The sequence below is a fragment of the Schistocerca nitens genome, chromosome 2 (assembly GCF_023898315.1).
Source record: "Schistocerca nitens isolate TAMUIC-IGC-003100 chromosome 2, iqSchNite1.1, whole genome shotgun sequence".
Lineage (NCBI taxonomy): Eukaryota > Metazoa > Arthropoda > Insecta > Orthoptera > Acrididae > Schistocerca > Schistocerca nitens.
The window spans coordinates 765,200,016-765,223,320 of NC_064615.1; the positions used below are offsets into that span (position 1 = coordinate 765,200,016).

Sequence of the window (23,305 nt, forward strand, 5' to 3'; positions counted from 1 at the left end):
ATTTGTTACTTCCACTCCGTTACGCAAACCTACTGCTAAAACTGTTTCGAAAGCATTTGTAAAACATTTTCTATTTCATGTAGGGCATGTGATGAGAGTAATTTCCGATAATGGATCACAATTTCGTTCTGCTATATGGACACGCATGTTACGAGCTACACTCCTGGAAATGGAAAAAAGAACACATTGACACCGGTGTGTCAGACCCACCATACTTGCTCCGGACACTGCGAGAGGGCTGTACAAGCAATGATCACACGCACGGCACAGCGGACACACCAGGAACCGCGGTGTTGGCCGTCGAATGGCGCTAGCTGCGCAGCATTTGTGCACCGCCGCCGTCAGTGTCAGCCAGTTTGCCGTGGCATACGGAGCTCCATCGCAGTCTTTAACACTGGTAGCATGCCGCGACAGCGTGGACGTGAACCGTATGTGCAGTTGACGGACTTTGAGCGGGGGCGTATAGTGGGCATGCGGGAGGCCGGGTGGACGTACCGCCGAATTGCTCAACACGTGGGGCGTGAGGTCTCCACAGTACATCGATGTTGTCGCCAGTGGTCGGCGGAAGGTGCACGTGCCCGTCGACCTGGGACCGGACCGCAGCGACGCACGGATGCATGCCAAGACCGTAGGATCCTACGCAGTGCCGTAGGGGACCTCACCGCCACTTCCCAGCAAATTAGGGACACTGTTGCTCCTGGGGTATCGGCGAGGACCATTCGCAACCGTCTCCATGAAGCTGGGCTACGGTCCCGCACACCGTTAGGCCGTCTTCCGCTCACGCCCCAACATCGTGCAACCCGCCTCCAGTGGTGTCGCGACAGGCGTGAATGGAGGGACGAATGGAGACGTGTCGTCTTCAGCGATGAGAGTCGCTTCTGCCTTGGTGCCAATGATGGTCGTATGCGTGTTTGGCGCCGTGCAGGTGAGCGCCACAATCAGGACTGCATACGACCGAGGCACACAGGGCCAACACCCGGCATCATGGTGTGGGGAGCGATCTCCTACACTGGCCGTACACCACTGGTGATCGTCGAGGGGACACTGAATAGTGCACGGTACATCCAAACCGTCATCGAACCCATCGTTCTACCATTCCTAGACCGGCAAGGGAACTTGCTGTTCCAACAGGACAATGCACGTCCGCATGTATCCCGTGCCACCCAACGTGCTCTAGAAGGTGTAAGTCAACTACCCTGGCCAGCAAGATCTCCGGATCTGTCCCCCATTGAGCATGTTTGGGACTGGATGAAGCGTCGTCTCACGCGGTCTGCACGTCCAGCACGAACGCTGGTCCAACTGAGGCGCCAGGTGGAAATGGCATGGCAAGCCGTTCCACAGGACTACATCCAGCATCTCTACGATCGTCTCCATGGGAGAATAGCAGCCTGCATTGCTGCGAAAGGTGGATATACACTGTACTAGTGCCGACATTGTGCATGCTCTGTTGCCTGTGTCTATGTGCCTGTGGTTCTGTCAGTGTGATCATGTGATGTATCTGACCCCAGGAATGTGTCAATAAAGTTTCCCCTTCCTGGGACAATGAATTCACGGTGTTCTTATTTCAATTTCCAGGAGTGTATAATGGAAGTGTCATGTTTTCCTAAATGCATATTTATGTCGTGACACATATTAAATAGTATGATGATTGGTATTTCTTAGTCATTCAGTAACGTTAAGACTTTATTTTTCTTTCAGTCGAGTGTATTAGTTGACATTACAAATCTATACACAAACACCCGTTTCAGCGTCACTCAGACTCAGCAGGTCACTCCCATCAAACATAAACAGCTGTAATTGCCTTAAACTGTTCACTTCAAGGACCTACTTGAACTGCTACTAACCTAACACTATTTTTCATTTAACAATAAAATTTACATGCAACATAAAGGTCTCACAATGGATTCAAGTATAGCAGGTACCCTTCGGGTCAAACTGAATCAGGTGGTACTGGGACCGCAGCCGATTGTATTGAGATAGGGAAGCAATGGTCGGATATCACATTTATTGTGTTATGGACATGCACAAGATACACCGCATAACAACAACGTAGCTCACAGTAATTGTTCAAAGTGATGACCAGCACGTATTTCAATGTAGCATACAGTTCTGCCGCACTCTCACAAAGATCCCAGGAGTTTGTTGTATACTGTAACAGGCAGTGAGGGATAATCAGCGTATATCCCTGGTTACCTAACAGTCATGCTCCACACAACTTAACACATACAATGTATTTCTTGTGACCACCGAATGAATTGCACGAGCGCATTAACCTGTGCTCCATACACACAACTATCCCTTCTGTCAGTTGCCCTTTGCATCTAAAAACTTGTGTTTAAGGTATGGTGCGTTTAGGTGTACAGTGCATGATGTGTAGTCAAACACGAAACGTTGTTCGGCACGAGACTTAGCAGTCATGCATTTGATGTATGGTGGGGCTGGATGTGGTACCTATAAAGCAACACGAATGCGGAGAGAACGCTTTTCCAACAGGCGTCATCCCATTTGGAAGGCGTTTATCTCTATGGACACCAGCTTATGAGAGCCGAGGTCGTTCATGCCACACAGACCTGGCCATGGTTCCCAGACTGAGGAGATGGTACTGTTCCATGTGGTCGACCACAAAGCAATATGCACACTTCAACTTGCCTGTGAAATTGACACTTTGAAGGATACTGTGCGGGGAGTAGTGTTGGAACAGGTGTTACACCCCTACCATAAAGAATATGTGCAAGCACTGGGACCAACGGATTTTGAGCTTTCTGTCAATTGTTTATCCACGACAATGCTGCAGTGCCGAACTTTATACAGTTTATGTTGTTCACGTATGGTGTTTTCAACAGCTACAACAACCATGTAGGAGTGATGACAATCCCCACCCCACCCACAGCAGTGGTCACCAGCAACGATTCTCTATCAGTGTATGGCTGGGCAGTGCCCAAGGTCACCTAATAGAACTTTATTTACTGCCTCCCCATTTGACCGGTTCACGTTACCTGGTGTCCATGAGAGATGTGCTGCTACAGTTCTTGGAGACTGTACCCCTCGTTGTGTGTGAAAGGATGTGATTTCAGCACGATGGTGCACCAGCACACTTTGATATTAATTTCCACGACGACGTGAATAGCACATATCCGCATAATTGGAAAGGAAGGGGAATTAGTGTCCCATGGCCAGGGCGATCGCCGAATCTCACACCTCTGCACTTTTTCCTCTGGGGTTAACTGAGGTTACATCAAGAGCTTGGTGTAAGAAACCCCTGTAGATATGGATGAAGATCTGCTTGATAGGGCCCAAGCTACAGTCTCCAGGTATAATAGACACTAGGCATCTCTGAGTGAGTGCACCAGAACTTTGTGCGCCATTGCCTCACATATGCACTGAAATCGCTGATTGTCACTTTGAACGATTACTATGAATTACGTTGTTGTTATGCATTTTAGGGTGTGTATGTCCATAACACAATAAATATGCATTTCCGACCATTGGTTCCCTGTCTCAAAATAATCACCTGTTTCAGTTTGACTGAAAAGGTTTGAGACACCCTGTATAGCGTTTCAACTGGTAGAAACTTTTAAAAAGTGCAATGAAAACATAAAAGTTTACCATACAATTATGCTAAAGCAGCAGTAGCTAACCACATTAAGAACTCTGCCCACACATTCCAGAATACCATGAGTGGTCTTCACATACTACAAGAAATGGACAAGAGATATCAAATGGTAAGGTATGAAGGACTAGAAATTTTTTTTCATGACACACCCACACACTAAATGATAAGCTAGAAAGTAATATGTAAAGTTCTTCAAAACTTTCTCCCTTGTGCAATGCTTATTATGTCAGTGTAAAAAGTTAACTGAAAATAATTGTCCTAACATTACTGAATAACCATATAATACCACTAATTGTACTACTTAATGTGTATCACAACACAAATATGCTTGAATAAAATGGTTTGTATTTTCACTCCTTGTGCTGTTTTAGCAACTGAAAGAAGTTTATCTTAGTAGTTGAGAGTCTTTGAAATATAAACATCTAAATATGAATGTTATAAGTGATGTTGTTCTGTTTGTTACTACACCCTGTATGCTAGGCAAATAAATTTCCAGCAAAAATGTAGGTAAATACATTAATAAAATTTTTAAACATACAAATCCAACTGATAACTAAAATAAATTAATCTTTCTGTAGACAGTTAAATTTCACACCATAAAATTACTCGCTCATTTAGCAAATAATGCTCACCACACTTCTTATTAATGTACATGTAACTAATGCACCAGATAAAGGCAGGTCAAGTTGTGCTAAAAATTTTAGTAAAGAGTGATTGAAACATTAAAAATTGGGTCGTAAATTCGAACACCTAGTCAAATTCCATTACCCTTGTTTTACTTCTGTTAATGTATATCTTACAACCGATTTTCAAGATCCTACCCATTCAGCTGCACTTCCAAGTCCTTTGCCATTTTTGATGGCATCACAGTGTCAGCGGCAATCGTTAAAGATTTTGTTTCTTCTCCTTCATCTTTAATTCCCTTTCTGGATTTCTCCTCATTTTTTTCCATAGCTTGCTTCATGAGCATAGTTAATAACATCAAGGACAGGTTACAATCCCGTCTAACTCCCTTCTCATCAACGGCTTCCCTTTCATGTACTTCAACTCTTACAGCTTTAGTCTGGTTTCTGTACAAGTTGTAAATAACCTTTCCTTCCCTGTGTTTTTTCCAGCTACCCTCAAAATTTCAAAGACTCTAGTCCAGTCAACACTGTCAAAAGCTTTTCCTACATCTATAAATGAAATAAATATAGGTTTACCTCTCTTTCAGCTATTTTCTATGATAAGTTGTCTGGTCAATATTGCCTTGTGTGTTCCTATGTTACTATGTTTCTATAGGTTCCAAACTGATACTCCCTGAGAGTAGAGGGGCAAGATATGTTTTGGCCCAAATCGACATCAACAGTCCTGGAACTGATGACATCACCATCAGATTTTCCCGGAATCACTGATTCCAGGGTTTGACACTCAGGCAATTACATTATTCCCAGAATTTCCTCACTTCCCCCTCCCCCTCTCCACCCAATTCCACCTGTAGCCGATAGTATTACACATCGTGCAAAAACACAGAAGGCCCAGGGCATCAACGACGTGCTTGTTTGCCTCCCCCACCCGTCGACCAATTTTAACTTTTATATTTCGCTTGCACAAGCACAGTCATTCACCATGTGCACGTACCTCTATGGCTCATGTGTTCATCTGGCAAGATGATGCGTTGTGCAAAGAAGAGTTTAACAACTCTATTTGTTGTAAACGTCCATCAGAAAAATGTGCTTATATGGGTATGAAGCAAGGATTACTATACTTTCAGCTATCTGATTTCGATTACTTTTCATTGTCACACAACTGCCCACTTTGCATCATGTAGATAATCGTAAATGAGAGACTTACTTAGGACTTTTTAGCAGAGTACAGAATACAAAACCATATGCTTTATATAGAATCGTTATTAAATCTGTATATAAATTTACACACAGAAAGCAATTGTTGCTTTATTTTTGCTTGGTACAGTTTCACTAACATCCTGCTTAATTTTTAACTTGTGCACTACAATAGCAGCAACTGTCTGCAGCTCAAAGTACCCCTAATCCAATGCTGGCAGAAAGGTGTTCTACGTTTGCATCTAAATCATACTCCGCAAACCACCTGACTATGTGAGGTGGAGGGCACTTCTGGTACCACTGACTGATCCCTCCATCTCTGTTCCATTCTGAATGGCATGTGAGAAGAATGGTTGTCGGCAAGGCTCCGTACTAGCTCAAACTTGTCAGATGCACTGCACTTCTCTTGTAGCATCTGCCACTCGAGTTCGTTGAGCATTTCCGTAACGCTCTCTCACCGACTAAACGATCCCACGACGAAACGTGCTGCTCTTCGTGTGGTCTTCTCTTCTGTCAGTCCTACCAAGTAAGGGACCCAGATTGATGAAGAACACTCAAGAATCGGTCGAACAAGGGCCCTGTACGCCACTTCCTTCCAAGACCCTGGCGATGGCATGGCAATGATATTTCAACCCTACTAATCAATAACAGCACAAATATACGCACAGTCACACACACACACAAACACACTCCTGGCGTAAATGTGGTATATACGCTGACATTACATCCGCATTACGCCGACGTAACTTAATACATCAGCATGTATACCACATTTACGCATTGCTAGAGATATTGACTAAGTACCACCACAATACCGTCAAATAATATTACTTTGTTGTAGCACTTAAGAAAAAAAGCTATGTATCAAAAGCAAACTATCATCTACCTGCCTATCGTCTACCAGTCTACAGTCATGCACTGTTACTTTCAGCCAACAGCTGTTGTGCTCCACTGCTCTTAGGCAATTTTCCCTCAATTCTAGTTCCGTGCTTTGTAGTGAGAGGATTAGATTAGTATGTGAGTATACAGATAGAAGCCATTGCTATGAGGAAACACGTCTTACAGTGTCTTCCGTTCCCACCTACAAATATTCGATTGAACTCCTTGGAAGCCTGAGCCTGTCACTACACACATGCATTTCTACTTTTGCTTGTCAGGATGCTACGTCTACTAGTCGAATCGGATCGCAGGTCTTAAGAAAAATAACCAGTGTGCTATCTACCCACCTATAGTTTTAATTATTTAACGAGGAAATCGGGACGGTATTGTATCACGTGTTGCAGTATATGCTTGATCTAGTTTGTGTTTTAAGTTTCGATTTATGACTACAGCATTTATCCTACAAACACAAGAAAGTAGGTATCTTATTACTGCGCTGCAGATGCAGAGTCGTTAGCACAGGGATCGTCAAGGGCTGCAAATCAATTTTACATCTCACTGAGGACCGAATAACGTGTTTCCTTAGAAATTAAAGAAAAAGACATAACGGTATTTATTGCTGTTTAACAGAAACACAATATTCAATGAAAACCGAACGTACACTTTATTACTCTTTATTACGAGGTATGAAGCTCGTTTTTGAATTAATAACTTTATCAAACTGTGGCTTTAACTTATTTTGTTCTGTGATAAAATATCTTGTAAATGTCTGTCACTCACGCTACTTATATATGTAGATTCAGTAAATTTCAAGAGAAAAAAATGTTTCTTCACGCCTGCAAGTAGTACCAAATGCAGATAATATCCTCGTTCTTTAGGTGGATTTCTTCTGGAAGGGATTTGTAAAATTAAACAAGTCTTCCTTCTTTAAATGTGTCCTCCATGGTGTGATAAGCTTGAAAATCTTTTTGCAGTGTTGCCTGAACACCCGCAAATTCATAAGAAAAATGGTTCTGGAAAATCTGGATCCCCTTGGAATGACCAGCTAAATCTGAGAACCTGGAAGACAACTTTCTTCAGATCACCAAGAAATTCAACTGCAAACAAGAGTGTGAAACTTCAACCATGTTCAAGATTCGTAATTAGCGAAGTGTAGGAAAATTTTCTGTCTGACTGTTGTTCTTAAATCATCAACTTCTGTCTGAAAGCTTTAACATATGCGTAAAGGTCATAAGTAATATTATCCTCAGCTTGAAGCATTTTATTCAGTTAATTCAAAGGGACAGCAACATCAGCCAGTCTCTGAATTTTCTCAATGTCTTCCATCATTCCAGTCTGTTGCCGATCCCAAATACTCGAGCAGTACTCAAGAATAGGTCGCACTGCTGCCCTATATGCAGTGTCCTTCACAGACGAACCACACGTACCTGAAATTCTGTCAATAAACCAAAATCGACCATTTGCCTTACCTACCACAATCCTCACATGCTCGTTTCACTTAATATCGCTTTGAAACGTTACGTCAGGATATTCAAATGCGTGACTGCGTCAGGCATCCAGACACTACGAGTTTGTTTCTCCTACTCACTCATATTAGGTTACATTATTTTTCTACATTTAGAGTCAGCTGTTATTTATCCCACCATCAAGATATTATGTCTGAGTCATCTTGTATCAGCCTACAGCCACTCATCTTCGACACATTTCCACACACCACATCAGCGTCAGCAGACAACTGCAGATTGCCGCCCACTCCGTTCGCCAGATCTTTTACGTACACAGAAAGTAACAGCGGTCCAATCACACTTCCCTGGGGCAGACCTGACGACACCCTTGTCTCTGATGAACTCTAGCCGCCGAGGTCACTATTTTTTTCAGTCATCAGTCTTCTGACTGTTTCGCTGCAGCTCGCCATGAATTCCTGTCCTGCAACTACTTCTTAATCTCAGAGAAGCACTTACAAAATATGTCTTCAATTATTTTCTGCTTTTCATCTCCTCTTTGCTGCGACCGTGAAAGGTTATTTTTGCTGCCTAGATAGCAGAATTCCTTAACTTTATCTACCTCGTATTCACCAATCCTCATCTTAAGTATCTCGCTGATCTCATTTCTGCTGTTTTTCACTTCTTTCGTCTTTCTCGATTTTGTCTTATTCGATATTCTGTACTCATTATCCTGTTCATTCCATTCAACATATCTGTAAATCTTCTTCACTTTTACCGAGGATATCAATATCATCAGAGAATCTTATCATTGATATCTTTTCACCTTGAATTTTAATTCCACTCTAGAACCCTTCTCTTATTTCCGTCGCCGTCGTTGTTTCTTCGATGTACAGATTTAGCACTAGGGGCGAAAGACTGCATCTCTGTCTTACAGCTTTTGTTATTCGAACATTTCGTTCTTGGCCTGTAGTCTTATTTTCTCTCCTGGCTCTTATATATATTGTATATTACCTTTATTTCCCTATAGCTTACCTCTGTTTTCGGCATGATTTCGGACATATTGGACCATTGACATACTCGAAAGTTTTTTCAGGTTGACATAGACAATGAGAGTGTCTTAGTTTTTCTTCAGTCTTGCTTCCATTACCAACATCAACGTCAGAGTTGCTTCTTTGGTGCCTTTACCTTTCCTAGAGTCAAACTGATCGTCATCTAACACATAATCAATTTTATTTTCCGGTCTTGTGTACTTATTCTTGTCACCAACTTGGATACATGAGTTGTTAATCTGATTGTGCAATAATTCTCGCACATATGGGCTCTTGCTATCTTCGGAAAGTCAGGCAGTATATCGCCAGATTCATATATTCTACACACCAACGTGAATTGTCGTCTTATTACAACATCCCCCACGATTTCAGAAATTCTGATGGAATGTTGTCATGGAATCTGCCTGTCGCCTTTCATTCATAGTTCGTATCATGTGAGAAGAGGACAAGCTGAGTTATACACAAGGGCTGCTTTCTAAAACCGTACTGACTCGTGGACATAAGATTTTCAGTCTCTAGGAAAGTTATTACATTTGAACTCAGAATATGTTCCAGAATCCGGCATCAGACCGATGTTAACGATATTGCTCTGTAATTCTGCAGGTCTGTTCGTTTACTCTTTTTGTATGCAGGAGTCACCTGTGTTAACGATTTCTTGAAGTTTATTTTTAGGAATTCGGCTTTCGTTTTGCTATCTTCAACTGCCACACCAGACTGGTGTGACCCCTTGCTTAGCTTTCATTCATCGCGAATCTCTTGCCCAGCGCTAAGTCCCAAAAGACTGGAAAAAAGCAAAAGTGACTGCTGTGTATCAGAAGGGCAAAAGAACGGACCCTCAAAATTACAAACCAATATCCCTAACATCGGTTTTCTGCAGAGCCATTGAACATACTCTCAGTTCGAATATAATAAATTTTCTTGAGGCCGAGAAGCTTATGTCCACGAATCACCATGGTTTTATAAAGCACTTCTTAAGTTATACAAAATCAGAGATAAGGGTATCGTTAGAAGTGACCCATGGAAGTGCGATAGGACCGCTATTATTCTCTACATGTTGTTGTGGTGTTCAGTCCTGAGACTGGTTTGATTCAGCTCTCCATGTTACTCTATCCTGTGCAGGCTTTTTCATCTCCCAGTACCTACTGCAACCCACATCCTTCTGAATCTCCTTAGTGTATTTATCTCTTGGTCTCCCTCTACGATTTTTACCCTCAATGCTGCCCTCCAATACTAAATTGGTGATCCCTTGATGCCGCAGAACATGTCCTACGAACCGATCCCTTCTTCTAGTCAAGTTGTGCCACAAATTTCTCTTCTCCACAGTTCTATTCAGTACCTCTTGATTATTTATGTGATCTAGCCATCCAGTTCTTCTGTAGCACCACATTTCGAAAGCTTCTATTCTCTTCATGTCTAAACTATTTATCATCCATGTTTCACTTCCATACATGGCTACATTCCATAAAAATACTTTCAGAAATAATTTTCTCACACTGAAATATGTTCTTGATGTTAACAAGTTTCTCTTCTTCAGCATCGTTTTCTTTGCCATTGCCAGTCTACATTTTATATCTTCACTACTTCGACTATCATGCGTTAATTTGCTCCCCAAATAGCAAAACTCATTTACTGCTTTAAGTGTCTCATTTCCTAATATAATTCCCTCAGCATCACCTGACTTAATTCGACTACATTCCATTACCCTCGTTTTGCTTTTGATTACATTCATCTGATATCCTCCTTTCAAGACACTGTCCATTCCGTTCAACTGTTCTCCCAGGTCCTTTGCTGTCTCTGACAGAATTACAATGTCATCGGCCAACCTCAAAGTTTTTATTTCTTCCCCATGGATTTTAATTCCTATTCTGAATTTTCCTTTTGTTTCCTTTACTGCTTGCTCAATATACAGGTTGAATAACAACGGGGATAAGCTACAACCCTGTCTTACTCCCTTCCCAACCACTGCTTCCCTTTCATGCCCCTCGACTCTTATAACTGCAATATGGTCTCTGTACAAATTGTAAATAGCCTTTCACTCCCAGTATTTGACCCCTGCTACCTTCAGAATTTGAAAGAGAGTATTCCAGTCAACATTTTCAAAAGCTTTCTCTAAGTCTACAAATGCTAGAAACGTAGGTTTGCCTTTTCTTAATGTATCTTCTAAGATAAGTCGTAGGGTCAGTATTGCCTCACGTGTTGCATCGTTTCTACGGAACCCAAACTGATCTTCCCCCAGGTCGGCTTCTACCAGATTTTCCGTTCGCCTGTAAAGAATTCGTGTTAGTGTTTTGCAGCCGTGACTTATTAAACTGATAGTTCGGTAATTTTCACAGCTGTCAATATCTGCTTTCTTTGGGATTGTAATTATTATATTCTTCTTGAAGTCTGAGGGTATTTCTCCTGTCTCATACATCTTGCTCACCAGATGGTAGAGTTTTGTCAGGGCTGGCTCTGCCAAGGCTATCAGTAGTTCTAATGGAATGTTGTTTACTCCCGGGGCCTTGTTTCGACTTAGGTCTTCCAGTGCTCTGTCAAATTCTTCACGCAGTATCATATCTCCCATTTCAACATTTAATTTGAACATTTATAGTTGCATCAGCGCATTAGGCTCTGAACTGCTCTGGTAGTTGGATTGTGTGGATGCTTTTTGGTCTGTGACTTTCAGAATTTAGTGAACATTTTAGAGAGAATGGTTTTTGATTATTAATCCCAAGACAATCTCCTAATTCCTCAGAGCTATAAGCTGTGGCTATAAGTGTATTTCTCAGATGAAGTGGGCACTAGGAATTCTAATTACAGGCTTCACGTTTTGCTAATCACTTTCTGGTTGCCAATATTGTAGTTAGAGAGCCAGTTTTGAGAATGGCAAACAACAGCATTAAATAAATATTAGGAACATTTACAATTATTCCACCCGCCGCCACACATATGTAAACAAGAAAAAGTTATTTGTTTACGATTACAGGTATCGTTGTGTTCCACTGTCATAAGTAAACAGCATTTTATTTCCTTTTACAGTATGCGCAAGCAAGAGGTCAGTACAAATATCTATTACTTTCTGAAAGGTAACCACACTTTGCAAAATAGAAGACAGATTCGATGTGGTCATATTATTCAAGCACGCAGAAATAGCTTACGAGTGCCGTTTTACTGAATATACAAATGTGACTGTGTGCTTTTTCTACTAATGAATCAACTACACTCCTGGAAATTGAAATAAGAACACCGTGAATTCATTGTCCCAGGAAGGGGAAACTTTATTGACACATTCCTGGGGTCAGATACATCACATGATCACACTGACAGAACCACAGGCACATAGACACAGGCAACAGAGCATGCACAATGTCGGCACTAGTACAGTGTATATCCACCTTTCGCAGCAATGCAGGCTGCTATTCTCCCATGGAGACGATCGTAGAGATGCTGGATGTAGTCCTGTGGAACGGCTTGCCATGCCATTTCCACCTGGCGCCTCAATTGGACCAGCGTTCGTGCTGGACGTGCAGACCGCGTGAGACGACGCTTCATCCAGTCCCAAACATACTCAATGGGGGACAGATCCGGAGATCTTGCTGGCCAGGGTAATTGACTTACACCTTCTAGAGCACGTTGGGTGGCACGGGATACATGCGGACGTGCATTGTCCTGTTGGAACAGCAAGTTCCCTTGCCGGTCTAGGAATGGTAGAACGATGGGTTCGATGACGGTTTGGATGTACCGTGCACTATTCAGTGTCCCCTCGACGATCACCAGTGGTGTACGGCCAGTGTAGGAGATCGCTCCCCACACCATGATGCCGGGTGTTGGCCCTGTGTGCCTCGGTCGTATGCAGTCCTGATTGTGGCGCTCACCTGCACGGCGCCAAACACGCATACGACCATCATTGGCACCAAGGCAGAAGCGACTCTCATCGCTGAAGACGACACGTCTCCATTCGTCCCTCCATTCACGCCTGTCGCGACACCACTGGAGGCGGGCTGCACGATGTTGGGGCGTGAGCGGAAGACGGCCTAACGGTGTGCGGGACCGTAGCCCAGCTTCATGGAGACGGTTGCGAATGGTCCTCGCCGACACCCCAGGAGCGACAGTGTCCCTAATTTGCTGGGAAGTGGCGGTGCGGTCCCCTACGGCACTGCGTAGGATCCTACGGTCTTGGCGTGCATCCGAGCGTCGCTGCGGTCCGGTCCCAGGTCGACGGGCACGTGCACCTTCCGCCGACCACTGGCGACAACATCGATGTACTGTGGAGACCTCACGCCCCACGTGTTGAGCAATTCGGCGGTACGTCCACCCGGCCTCCCGCATGCCCACTATACGCCATCGCTCAAAGTCCGTCAACTGCACATACGGTTCACGTCCACGCTGTCGCAGCATGCTACCAGTGTTAAAGACTGCGATGGAGCTCCGTATGCCACGGCAAACTGGCTGACACTGACGGCGGCGGTGCACAAATGCTGCGCAGCTAGCGCCATTCGACGGCCAACACCGCGGTTCCTGGTGTGTCCGCTGTGCCGTGCGTGTGATCATTGCTTGTACAGCCCTCTCGCAGTGTCCGGAGCAAGTATGGTGGGTCTGACACACCGGTGTCAATGTGTTCTTTTTTCCATTTCCAGGAGTGTATTTCAAAACAAGATTCGGAGCGCCGTTCATGTAGTGCAGGCATACTGTGTGACAAGAAAGTGCGCTGCACATTACTTGGTTAAATAAACCGCCCGCATTATCGCCAACGATATCAGGATTTGCATTTTGTTTATGTAAGAATATTGTTATTTCTGATCCAGAAAGTTCAAGTACTTACTTAACACTTCAGAAAGACTGTTGATATTTATAACCTGGTAAGACCAGGATGGACTGAATCCATTTGCAATCGCAGAGTGGCCCAGGATGGGAACGTTTGCGAGGGCGTCATCAGATATCATGAATATCTTTGATGTGAGTGCAAATTTGCCCAATTTCTGCATCAACAACTCACCATTAAACATAATACTGGAAGTGGTACGTTATGTACGTTATGGGACCATCCTTCAATGATTCCTGTGCAGGGGTGTAAATAGTTTTGACCAGGAATGAGTAAGTGATTACAATAAGATATTCATCTGCTTCTGTACTGCATTACAATATTTATTCGCCTAAGGTTGTCCATTCAACAGCTATCAATTACAGCTAGGAAGCCCTATGGCAGCCAGTATGTGCTTATTCCAACTGTGCTGGATCCTTGTAATTTGTCCAACGTAGACCTTAGGCACACTGATTTACGAGTCAACGCATCTGCGTTAATGTGCTGACCGGTCAGTTTAAAATTGGTAACGTAACTTCCACTGTCAGAAGAACGGCTCTAAACTGAAGTTTACGGGCGGCTTCAGTCTGTCAGGTAGTGTGTAGCGACCAAAGAAAAATGGGCAGAGCAATGAGGGAGCATTCTACAGGGTGATTCAAAAAGAATACCACAACTTTAAAAATGTGTATTTAATGAAAGAAACATAATATAACCTTCTGTTATACATCATTACAAAGAGTATTTAAAAAGGTTTTTTTCACTCAAAAACAAGTTCAGAGATGTTCAGTATGGCCCCCTCCAGACACTCGAGCAATATCAACCCAATACTCCAACTCGTTCCACACTCTCTGTAGCATATCAGGTGTAACAGTTTGGATAGCTGCTATTTCTCGTTTCAAATCATCAATGGTGGCTGGGAGAGGTGGCCGAAACACCATATCCTTAACATACCCCCATAAGAAAAAATCGCAGGGCGTAAGATCAGGGCTTCTTGGAGGCCAGTGATGAAGTGCTCTGTCACGGGCTGCCTGGCGGCCGATCCATCGCCTCAGGTAGTTGACGTTCAGGTAGTTACGGACAGATAAGTGCCAATGTGGTGGCGCTCCATCCTGCTGAAATATGAATTGTTGTGCTTCTTGTTCGAGCTGAGGGAACAGCCAATTCTCTAACATCTCCAGATTCTGTAGTCCAGTTACAGTAGCACCTTCGAAGAAAAAGGGACCAAAAACGTTATTGGCTGAAAAGGCACAGAAAACGTTCACCTTAGGCGAGTCACGTCCATACTGAGTTGTTTCCCGCGGATTCTCAGTGCCCCATATACAGACATTGTGACGGATGACTTTCCCGTTAGTGTGGAAACTTGCTTCATCACTAAACACAATCTTTGAAACAAAAGATTCATCTGTTTCCATTTGAGCAAGGATAAAATCACAGAAATCGATTCTTTTAATCTTATCAGCTGCAGACAGTGCTTGAACCAATTTCAGACGATAAGGTTTCATAACTAACCTTTTTCGTAGGACTCTCCATACAGTTGATTGTGGAATTTGCAGCTCTCTGCTAGCTCTGCGAGTCGGTTTTCCTGGGCTGCGAACAAATGCTTGCTGGATGCGTGCTACATTTTCATCACTCGTTCTCGGCCGTCCAGAACTTTTCCCTTTGCACAAACACCCATTCTCTGTAAACTGTTTATACCAACGTTTAATACACCACCTATCAGGAGGTTTAACATCATACTTCGTTCGAAATGCACGCTGAACAACTGTCGTCGATTCACTTCTGCCGTACTCAATAACACAAAAAGCTTTCTGTTGAGCGGTCGCCATCTTAGCATCAACTGACGCTGACGCCTAGTCAACAGCGCCTCAAGCGAACAAATGTACAACTAAATGAAACTTTATAGCTCCGTTAATTCGCCGACAGATAGTGCTTAGCTCTGCCTTTTGTCGTTGCAGAGTTTTAAATTCCTAAAGTTGTGGTATTCTTTTTGAATCACCCTGTATACTGCCGCAAACGGCCACCAGAAAAGCGTTTGTCTTAGTTTGACAAAATGATATCAGAACGATTTTGATACAATCTCTTCAAAATTCAGCATGTTTTTGATTGAGTCTGATAATAATGTTTCACATATGACTATTCCTAAACAGTAGCAGTTTCGTGGAAACTTTCTATAAATAAAACCATGTAATACGTTCATAATATTGATATACGACTTACAAAAAAATGGTGTTTCCACTTTTTGTTAGTAATTAGAACCAGAAACAAGTTTTTATGAAATCACTTATCGCTTCTTGTGATTATCCCGTCAAAGAAGTATACTGTTTTCAGCCATTTTTTAAACTTAGTGACTCGATGACTTTTCTGTCGACCCGGGTGTCACTTTTCTACACCGTCTGTGAAGTGCGTGACCTCTGATCTGTGTATTGTCGTTATTTTAACTGTACCGTATTTTGTGAGGCGGAGATTGGGACCAGCCCAAAATATACGTAACGGGCTGGAAAACTGCTTAAAAACCACACTCACACTGATCTGTGCACGCTAATCCTGTGGGTGAATTTGATCCTGCTTTAACTCACCTCTCCGTCTCGCAAACCTAACGCGTTGCGTTATTAACTAAACAGCAAATATTTTGATCGATTTCCCACATTTTCATTACATTCAGGGAAGCGTACATTTCCTTCTAATGCAGCTAGATTTCACAATGTAATTGAATTAACGTTTGTGAAACCGGATTTTTCATTAGAAATTTTAGAAATACTAAGATTTTTGAGTAACCAAAACAGGCCTTAACGTCAGAAATCGTTAAACAAGACAATTCGCTACTATAATGTTTTTTAGAATAAGCTCGAGTTAGAGATGAAGTGGAAAATTATCACATTCCCTTAAATCACTACCTCCAGAGATGAGAACATTTGGGGAATTCATAACTCTCTCCTCCCAAAAGATCCACATTCGTCTTTGGGACATACATAGTATTTAATACTAGCTGAGTACCTGACGTTGCCCGGTTATGTATTTATTCCAATCTTCTGTTAGTCCATCTCCTCCTGTTCCTGTCTTTGTCCATCTCCTCTTACCCTTCTCATTGTCTATTTGCTCTTCCCTCCCTCTCTCTATCCAATTCCCTCGCCCCCCCCCACCCCTGCCTCTGTACACCTGCTCATCTGCTCCTTCCCCTCTGTCCATCTCCTCCTCTGCCCCATTTCATTCCATCTCTTCCTCCCCCTCTCTTTCCCATCTTCTCCTCCCCCTCTCTCTGTCTGTTTCCACCTCCCCCTCTCCCTGTCCGTCTCAACCTCTCCCCTCTCGCTGTGTATCTCATCCTTCCTCCTCTCTCTGTTGGCCTCCCCCTCTCGCTGACCATCTCCTCCTACCCCTCTCGCTGTCAATCTCCTTCTCTCTCCTCTCTGTGTCCAGGTCTTCTCCCCCTCTCTCTATCTCCTTCACTTTCCTTCCTCTGTCCATTTCCTGCTCCCCTCTCCCTGTCCATCTCCTGCTCCCCCCTGTCTCTGTCCATCTCTTCCACATCTCTGTCCATCTCCTCGTCTTTCCTTCTCCTCCATCTCCTCCTTACTCCTCTCTCTCTCTCTCTCTGTTCATTTCCCTCTCCCTTCTCTCCGTCAATCTCTTCTTTCCACCTCTTGATCAGTCCGTTTGCTCCTCCCCCTTCTCTCTCCACAGTATTTCTTTCTAGATCGTAAGATGAACCAAATATGGTTTAAATCGTTCCAGGAGTTTAGAATGAACTTTTTACCCGTATCTTTGCCCGAGATCGCACATGTCACATAAATTTCACATATATTTATCTTTTTCCATACATATTTGTACATATATCTAGCGAATTTCACTGTGCAGTTTCATTTCCACGTACCTCCATGTTTCTGATGTTGTTTCTCTTGAACTGTGGTCCTACAACGATATAATTTTGCTCATACATTCAGTGGTATATATGGAAACTGTCTGCTAAATCTGTCGCGAGTATTGTTAGTAATAAAGAAGTAATAAATTAGAACGGCACACTGCATGTCGTAGTTTTATTGTATGAACAGCGAAGATGTAGTAAGCGATAAACTTATATCTTTCATTATTTTACAGGAGTTGCGAGAAACGAAAGGATGCATATTATGTGTAGAGCTTATTCCAGGTCACTAAGCGCTTTCATTCTCAAATACTGGACGAGTAAACTATGTATTTTCGTGCCGCTCATGGTCTACACAACTTTTTCACTCTTACCCCCACAGCGATTCCTTCCAGACAGTGATATGTGTACTAATCTAGGCTGAAATCGGTCCACTCGTTTAGGAGGAGATGTGGCACGTATATATGTATATTAGTTTGTTATTGACTTTCCAGGTGAATAAGCCTTCCGATGACAACTGCCTTGTAGAGTTACTATAGTGCCGGCATTTTAATTGACTGTGGATGGCCTGCAACAGCAGCTTGTAATCGTTTACATCATTGTATAACATGGTTGCCATTTATGCCTGCCAAGCTTGAAAATGGTCTATGACCGAAACTAGTAGCTCTGTGCAAAATAAAATAAAGCCGAAGATTTACAACATAAATTTAACCGTACGATTTGTATAATATGTATGGATAAATAAATGTCAAGGCATGAGGAAGGAAATGTTTTCAAGTAGCTTTTACTGGCACAGAAAAACATAGCGATAACAACAATTTGGTACAACTGGCGGTCACTGCCGGCTACACGTTCTCTAGGAAGACCTCATGGTAAGGCACCAGGCTTGTGATGCCGGACAGAATCTGCGTCACCACCGCGCCCAGCGCCTCCGCCAATGCCGGACCAATCTCCTTCGCCACGTCCTGCCAGTTTTCGTTAAGAAATTTGTTAGTGTTGTCACCTGCAAAAAAAAAAAAAATACAAGTGTTATGTCTCATCAGTACATTATCTCATATTAGCACATTAAAGACTGCGGGCAAGAAGGAAGTGGAGCAGTAGGAGAAGGCTGTACGACCAGAGGGGGGACAAGAAGGACGGAGCATTTAGGTGGATAAACTTATCATGAAAACTTAGTGAGTTAGCATACCGATGCGTACTGTGAAATAATCATTCATAGCTTGTACGAACTGTGCTATTAACAGATACTGGAATCTAAAGCTTCCAATGGAGTTCAATGGTTCCACGAGCTATCAGCCAAGTATCCCTGCTCATTCTCAGGGGGAAAATGCTACCTCTCTTTTAACTGACGGCTCTTGCCACACACACCCAAGCTAACAGCTGCGACTTTGCTGGCGGTTATTTGGAGTTGCGTTATGCGTTCCGCATATAGACAGCAAATGCTTTGATACGTCTTCAGCTATCTTTCTGTCACAGTTCCGCGCTACAGACTCCATCTGCTCTCCCTATTAGTAATTAAAACCCTATGGCATGGTGGGCGTGGGATCTCAGTTTCTGCTTCTGATGCTCTCTCGAAAAACTGAGATAGTGTAGTTTCGCTGTCTCTTGTCCGTGTAACAGTCAGTTCTTTTCGTAATTTGACACATAATGAAAGCTATAGCGGCAAAACAGATATCATCATGTAATGATAATCACAAAAATCACCGATAAATGTTCAATAACCACTTGGAAGTGACCACAACCAACAAAATCAGAAGAATATGTCCCAGTCACTCTTCATATTATATGTTCACTACCATAGTCCATCGTTGTAGCAAGTAATGTTCTCTTAGGCATGTAATGGGCCTGCTTTACATGATCTGTGACTCGGTCCTGCCTATTCCATTGTTCAGGAAGTTATGTGTTAATTCAATTTTTACGTATTCTGTTACATACCATTTCCAGACTAAGTGAGACTAATGATAACGATATTATTGAAGGGCAATTGAAAACTTCATTCTAGAAACAACTTGGGTCCGGGGAAGGGGTGCCACTAATTGCGTTTTAGCGAGTATTAAGAGGAGTAGTACAAACGTTAACGACGATTTGCTATGGTCAGTAATATTGTGGATGGGCTGCTCACCAACAAGCATTGCAGACAGCGTGGTGAGTTAACGCCTGCAGCCCTCTCGAGCAAATGTACACTACCGGTCAAAAATTTTCCATCACTCGTGCTAAAAACAAACACGTCTTACAAATTAAGTAGATCAACAAAATAAGTACTTTCTCTCTCTATCATCAAGTACAATACAATATAGTTTACATTTTTAGTCTCTTCAAAGTATCCGCCATTTTCCCTCAAGACAGGTGCACAAACTCTTGGAATTCTGTAGATAAGATTTTGTAGTGATTTTGCAGATGCTGCAGTGCAACAACTCTGTAAATTATTCCACAGATCTTCAACATTAGATGACCTCAGTTTGCTGACCTACATGTCAAGTTCATCCCATAAGAGCCAATGAGATTTAAGTCGGGCGACTGACTTGACCAAATCATATTCTTCAGTTTCCCACATTTCTCTTTCGTATTGACGCAGACTCTCCACAGTTCAGAAGCACGTTTGGGATGATTGTCCCGCTGTAGAGCAAACCTACGACCAACAAGTCTCTTCCAGATGGAACTGCATTGTTGATTAGTATCCTCTGATATCCTTCCTTCTTTAATGACTCTGTAATTCTCAGTAGACCACAGACTTTACCACTTGTAAAACATTCCCACTGACTCTTAATAAACTCACTGCGAAGACGACGAACAAACATTCGACGATAGCTTCCATGTACGTCATACCTGGATTCGTCCGTGAATATCGCATTGGACCATGGCTGCACGCTCCGTTTTACGTTGCTGTGCCCACTGCAATATTTTAACCCTATTTTGTTTCCGCAATAAATGTTTCTTTGGCATCTATGCTCCCCTTTAAACCCTGTTCACGAAGATGGCGTTGGAGCTGCTATCATTCTGCTTACTTACTTGCAAATGTCAGGTGAAATACGACTCATCTGACGTTTATTCTATGCACATAGAACTGACCTTCCCTAGAAGATGTTACTCGGGGCCATCCAAATCGCGAAACACTTGCATTGGTACGACTTCACTTGAACCGCTGCGATACATACTTCAATGTAGATTAGACTACGCAACTTTTCTTGATATTACCCTAATACAACTACATCTACGTGATTACTCCGCTATTCACAATAAAGTGCCTGGCAGAGGGTTCAATGAACCACCTTCGTGCTGTCTCTCTGCCGTTCCACCCTCGAACGGCACGCGGGAAAAACGAGCACGTAAATTTTTCCGTGCGAGCCCTGATTTCTCTTATTTTATCGTGATGATCATTTCTCCCTATGTAGGTGGGTGCCAACAGAATGTTTTCGCAATCGGAGGAGAAAAGTGGTGATTGAAATTTCATGAGAAGATCCCGTTGTAACGAAGAACGCCTTTGGTTTAATGATTGCCACTCCAATTCACGTATCATGTCAGTGACACTATCTCCCCTATTTCTCGATAATACAAAACGAGCTGCCCTTCTTTGTACTTTTTCGATGTCATCTGTCAGTCCCACCTGATGCGGATACCACAAGGCACAGCAGTACTCCAGAATAGGGCGGACAAGCGTAGTGTAAGCAGTCTCTTTGGTAGACCTGTTGAACCTTCTAAGTGTACTGCCAATGAATCTCAGTCTTTGCTTGTCTCTACCCACAATATTATCTATGTGATTGTTCCAATTTAGATTATTTGTAATTGTAATCCCTAAGTATTTAGTTGAATTACAGCCCTCAAATTTGTGTGACTTATCGCGTAATCGAAATTTAGCTGATTTCTTTTAGTACTCATGTGAATAACTTCGCACTTTTCTTTATTCAGGGTCAATTGCCACTTTTCGCACCATACAGATATCTTATCTGAATCATTCTGCAAGTCGTTTTGATCATCTGACGACTTTACAAGACGGTAAATGACAGCATCATCTGCAAACAATCTAAGACGGCTACTCAGATTGTCTCCTATGTCGTTAATATAGATCAGGAACAACAGAGGGCCTGTAACACTTCCTTGAGGAACGCCGGATATTACTTCTGTTTTTCTCGATGACTTTCCGTCTATTACTACGAACTGTGACCTTTATGACAGGAAATCACGAATCCAGTCGCACGACTGAGGCGATAGTCCGTAGGCAAGCAGTTTGAGTAGAAGACGGTTGTGAGGAACGGTGTCGAAAGCCTTCTGGAAATCTAAAACTATGGAATCAAATTGACATCACCTGTCGATAGCACTTATTACTTGATGAGTATAAAGAGCTAGTTGTGTTTCACAAGAACGATATTTTCTGAATCCGTTCTGACTATATGTCAATAAATTGTTTTCTTCGAGATACTTCATAATGTTCGAATACATTATATGTTCCAAAACCTTACTGCAAATCGACGTTAGTGATATAGGCCTGTAATTCAGCGGATTACTCCTACTTCCCTTTTTGGGTATTGCTGTAACTTGAGCAATTTTCCAGACTTTAGGTACGTATCTTTCTGTGAGCGTGTAGTTGTATATAATTGCTAAATATGGAGCTATTTTATCAGCATACACTGAGAGGAACCTGACTGCTATACAATCTTGACCGGAGGTCTTACCTTTATTAAGTTATTTAAGCTGCTTTGTTACACCGAGGATTTCAACTTCTATGTTTCTCATTTTGGCAGTTGTTCTTGATTGGAATTCAGGAATATTTACTTCGTCTTCTTCTAGATAACATTCCCGATGCAGAGCTACACTTACAGCATATTTTTCAATTTCAGTTTCGTGCTTTCGTCCCTTTAGGAGGTAAAGTGGTATGAACCGGATCATGTACACAAACACATTGCTATATGCACCCAATATACTTTAAAGGAATTCGAACTGATTGCTACACAGACAGCTGAAGGAATGAGGCCTGTCGGAACGGAACTAATTTAGGTAAAGGCACATCAGTGATGTTGTGGGTAGTCAACGCACCTCTGCACGAACAACCAATCAGATACACCAGAGAGACGCGTTCTTTTTACATGTTTGTATTTGTTCTACTATCAGAACGGGAATGTGATAGAATTTTTAAAACGAAATCCGACTTTTAACCACAAATTCATAGTTCTGATAGGTGATCGGAAACTTTTGACCTAGCGACACAAAGACTGACAGAAGCCAAATGACATTATTATGACAATTTACTTGTTTGTTAATTTCATCTGAGACGCTTTTCTCATAAAACAAACAACTATGTTGTTCATTTACTGCGAGGTGGTAAAGGGAAGCAGATATAACGGCAGTGCAGTCCTCGAAACGGAGTTGTGGTTTTTAAGGCGTTGATCGTAAAAGAGAAAAACATTGTGACAGAGAAAGGTAGATTACTAGCATAAGTTCTTTAAAGCAAAAGCTACAGCCACGGACAGCCCGTGACGAAATTAATATGTCTCGAAGTAAGAGACGGATCGAAGTGGCGCAGATGTTAGCTCGCTGGACTCGCATTCGGTAGCACGACTGTTCAATTACGCATCTGGCCATCTGGATATAAGTTTCAGTGATTTCCCAAAATCACTCCAGGCAAATACTTGGATGGTTCCTTTCAAAGGTCACGGCTCATTTCCTTCTCCATCCTTGAAACATTCCGAGTTTGTAATCTGCCTGTAATGATCTCGATGTGGAAGACACGTTAAACCTAGTCTTCCTTAAAAGTGTGCTATTTGGTATTCCACCGAGTCGGTAGGACTGCCGAAAGCACACTTGTGCTCAATCGCGCCGAGAAAACATGGGAAACCACATCACATAATCTTCCTCTTTCTTC

General features: G+C 42.7%; 1 protein-coding gene across 1 annotated transcript in view; it reads right to left on the reverse strand.

Annotated features, from left to right (window-relative positions):
- Nucleotides 1-23,305, reverse strand: part of LOC126235314 (uncharacterized) — a 195,201-nt gene that overhangs the window by 57,131 nt on the left and 114,765 nt on the right. The window contains exons 6-7 of the mRNA XM_049944037.1: nt 18,298-18,451; nt 5,234-5,295 (exon numbers count right to left, since the gene is read on the reverse strand). Of these exons, the coding sequence (XP_049799994.1) occupies nt 5,234-5,295; nt 18,298-18,451 (216 nt within the window). The remainder of the gene's footprint in view (nt 1-5,233; nt 5,296-18,297; nt 18,452-23,305) is intronic.